Source organism: Centruroides sculpturatus, unplaced genomic scaffold (genome assembly GCF_000671375.1).
Source record: "Centruroides sculpturatus isolate CEXI.00-Female unplaced genomic scaffold, Cexi_2.0 scaffold1837, whole genome shotgun sequence".
In the NCBI taxonomy this organism is placed as follows: domain Eukaryota; kingdom Metazoa; phylum Arthropoda; class Arachnida; order Scorpiones; family Buthidae; genus Centruroides; species Centruroides sculpturatus.
In genome coordinates this window covers 66,196-69,686 of record NW_019385985.1, presented here as the reverse complement: position 1 = coordinate 69,686, position 3,491 = coordinate 66,196, and the positions used below count along the sequence as shown (strand labels likewise).

Here is a 3,491-nt window from a genome sequence, read left to right as displayed (position 1 = left end):
TGATATTGAAGATAATTTTGCTTCTGAATTAAAACAAAGAATGAAACATGCACATCAAACAGCACAAAGGTATGCCGAAGAGGCTGCAAGATCAAGACAGGAAAGACAACGAAGACAAAACAAACCACCTAAATATCAGTTGGGAAATACTCTATTTTTAAAGGAAGTAGTAGTTCCTCATGGAATAAAAAGGAAGTTAGCTCCACGTTGGTCAGGCCCATATAGAATCATCAAAGTTTTAAGTTCAGTTAATTATGATATCGAGAATATAAAAACAAAGAGGAGAATTAAGGTACATGCTGATAGAATTAAACCTGCCACAGCCCCTATGGAATTTGAAGTTAAGTCTCAACAAATGATAGAAAAAACAGAAGAGGAAATGGAAGTAAAAAGGGAGAAAGAGCCCGAATATATTCCCGACCCATGGGATGAATTTATATTAACCTCAGCTATTGTTCCGTCGGCAGAAGAACGCTCCGAAGAATCTGAAAGCGAAGAAGAATCTGAAACAGAAAGCGAACAATCAGATGGAGAACCGGAAGAAATCACTCCATACGCTCTTAGAAGTCAAGGTCCCGTCCCAGAACAACCTTGGGTTATGCCTAGACCTACTCGTAGTCGCATCCCTAAATTTATATCTCCTGCCACTAGCAGACCATCTTCTCCATGAATAATTTACGACCACCCTTTTGATTGTTTTAAAGTATTCAAATAGTTATAATCCAGTACAGGCCAACTTGCTTAATATTTTATATATGTATATGTGTATGTATATGGATATTTCTGGTCGTATATAAATTTTAGTGTTTAATTTCGAACTCTTCATTTGATTGAATTGGATAAGACTTACGACGAAATTTAATCCATCACACTTATTTTGAAAATAAAATTTCACGAGTTTTGTATGAGATAACCGAAGGTTCCATTTCTTCGTCTATCCTTACCTTTGGTTGGAATGTTGTTCATGTTCCCTAGACATTACTCTCTATCGTATTCTTAAATATTTCATAAGTTAGTATAATAGGTCTAGATCGACAGGGTGGCAGAGATTTTATCTACAAATTTACAAACTCGTATATTACTTTTTATAGGAAGGTGAGTAAAATGTTAAAAACGATCAAACTCGAATTTACAAACTCGTATATTATGTAGCCAATTTTAAGGGTATAAAAGAGGTAATTGGTGGTCTCTTTCGAGTATTATACAGGGTGCTTCAAAAAAATGTATACACACTTTGAACTATTGTAGTTTTCCCGCTCTACAAGGCTAATGTTATATTTCTTCGCCAGGTGGCAGCATAATCGTCCCTCTATGTTATATTATCAGTTGGAATTTGTAATATCAACATGGGGGACGTACGTTTGAGTTTTGAAGAACGTAAGCAGGTTATTAAGTGGTACTGGAAGTTTGAAAATGTAAATGAAGTTCAAAGACAGTGGAGAAGGGAGTATGATACAGAACCACCTTCAAGATTAACAATTACACGCATACGAGACAAATTCGAAGTTCATGGAACAGTGTGTGATGTGCATAAAGGTCATTCAGGTCGGCCTCGAACAGCTACAAGTGATGAGTCATCAACGGCAGTCTTGGAACTGTTTCAACGCTCTCCTAACAAATCTTCAAGGCAAGGGGCATGTGAAAGTGATGTAAGTGCTAGCAGCGTGCTACGCATTCTGAAGAGAGGCAAGTATCGTGTTTACATTCCAAGGCTGGTGCAACAGCTAAATGACGACGATCCAGATCGAAGGTTGCAATTTTGTGAATGGATTCAGGAGATGGTGATACGTAAACCGGGATTTATGGGTAGCATCATTTGGTCGGATGAAGCCCAATTCAAACTTAATGGAACTGTCAATAGGCACAATTGTGTTTACTGGTGTGAAGAAAATCCTCACATTACAATTGAAAAAGCTGTAAATTTGCCTGGTGTAAATGTGTGGTGCGGTTTGTCTTCAAGGGGACTCATTGGACCTTTTCGATTTGAAGGCACTGTAACTGGTATTAATTACCTAACAATGCTTGCTGATTCCATATTTCCTGCCATTCGTGCATTATACGATAATGATGATTTTTATTTTCAACAAGATGGTGCTCCGCCGCACTATCACAGGGACGTACGAGCTTACCTGGATCAAAATTTGCCGGGCCAGTGGATAGGACGCAGGGGGCCAATCGAGTTTCCACCACGCTCTCCAGACCTTACACCACTGGATTTCTTCTTGTGGGGCACAGTAAAAGATGAGGTGTACAAACGTAAACCACGTAACCTAGACATTCTTTGGAATGAGATTCAAGCAGTGTGTAGAGAAATCTCATTGGACGTTTTGATACGATGTACAGAATCTGTGGTGACTCGTACTCAGAATTGTATTGATGCTGCAGGTCACCAATTTGAACAGTATTAACATTTGTTATTTATGTTTCATTTACATTGGACTTTCAGCTTTCTATTTTCCTGAAATTTAACTTTGTAGAACGGTAAATAAATTTTCTATGGAAGTTCAAAGTGTGTATACATTTTTTTGAAGCACCCTGTATTTTAAATTAAGAAACAAAAATTAGTGAAAAATTTAATTTTATTGTACTCCTTTTTACAAGCATATTGATAAGACAGATGTGTTGTAACCTGCGGAATTGACTCAACTACAAAATATTTTTGAATCCACCAGAACGGGGAGATTGGAGAATGTAAAGACGATCCCACATTTTGCTTAAATCGCCTCACCCTCTATATTATTTATTACTCCTCTCCGATTTCCGTCTGGTACTTCCTTTTGACACGCTTTATTACCACTGATTTCCAAAATCTTGTTTGAACTCTTTATCAGAGAACTCTTGTGTTTTGGGAGGTTGGTTGTTATTCTCTCCGAATATGATGACTTTATGGGATACGCTACGATTTTCCATTAGTTTTGCACAATTTTTGCATTCGCGATGTCACCATCTTCACCACACCTGTGAGGAAATGGCGTATCTGACTGATTTTTTTTTCTTCTTGACAGTTTCCTTTTCAGAAATTTCCAATATAATCTCTGGAAAATAGGAGTTATATCCCCAGTGAAGAGGCAATCTTGAGCAGACCTGTGAGAAAATGGTAAATCTGGTTATCTATTGATTCTTGGCAGTTTCCTTTTTGAGAAACAGAATCGAGATCAACAGTTGGTTACACAAATTTATTTCTCCGTATTCTTATACATTTTCCTTCCGAAGAAACGGACTTGAACTTAAGTTTGTGAAGAGGGTTGTGCTTCTACCTAATGCAGAGAGTATTTTAATAATCTCCCCTATTTTTAATATATCGTCTTGAATAAGTGTCATAGGAAGGGAGGAGCATAGAAATTTTTCCTTTATCATCAATTTGGACTGGAATAATCATAACATTCCTTCTCCTCCCATTTAAAAAGGAAAAATACCCAAGGTATAATGATCTTGTGTATAATCATCAGAATTATTGTGTTCCACTATGGTATCGTCAGAATTTCTGAGGG

The 3,491-nt window shown here is 37.2% G+C and overlaps 1 protein-coding gene across 1 annotated transcript; it reads left to right on the top strand.

The window, feature by feature from the left end:
- The first annotated feature begins 1,259 nt into the window (after window positions 1-1,259).
- On the top strand, window positions 1,260-2,536 carry LOC111612940. The gene has a single exon (XM_023354226.1). It carries the CDS (start codon window positions 1,347-1,349, stop codon window positions 2,406-2,408), a length of 1,062 nt encoding a protein of 353 aa, XP_023209994.1. The 5' UTR covers window positions 1,260-1,346; the 3' UTR covers window positions 2,409-2,536.
- Window positions 2,537-3,491: the final 955 nt, after the last annotated feature.

Bases quoted from the DNA above. Each gene is read 5' to 3' on its own strand.
- LOC111612940 (XM_023354226.1), top strand. From the start codon at position 1,347: ATGGGGGACGTACGTTTGAGTTTTGAAGAACGTAAGCAGGTTATTAAG.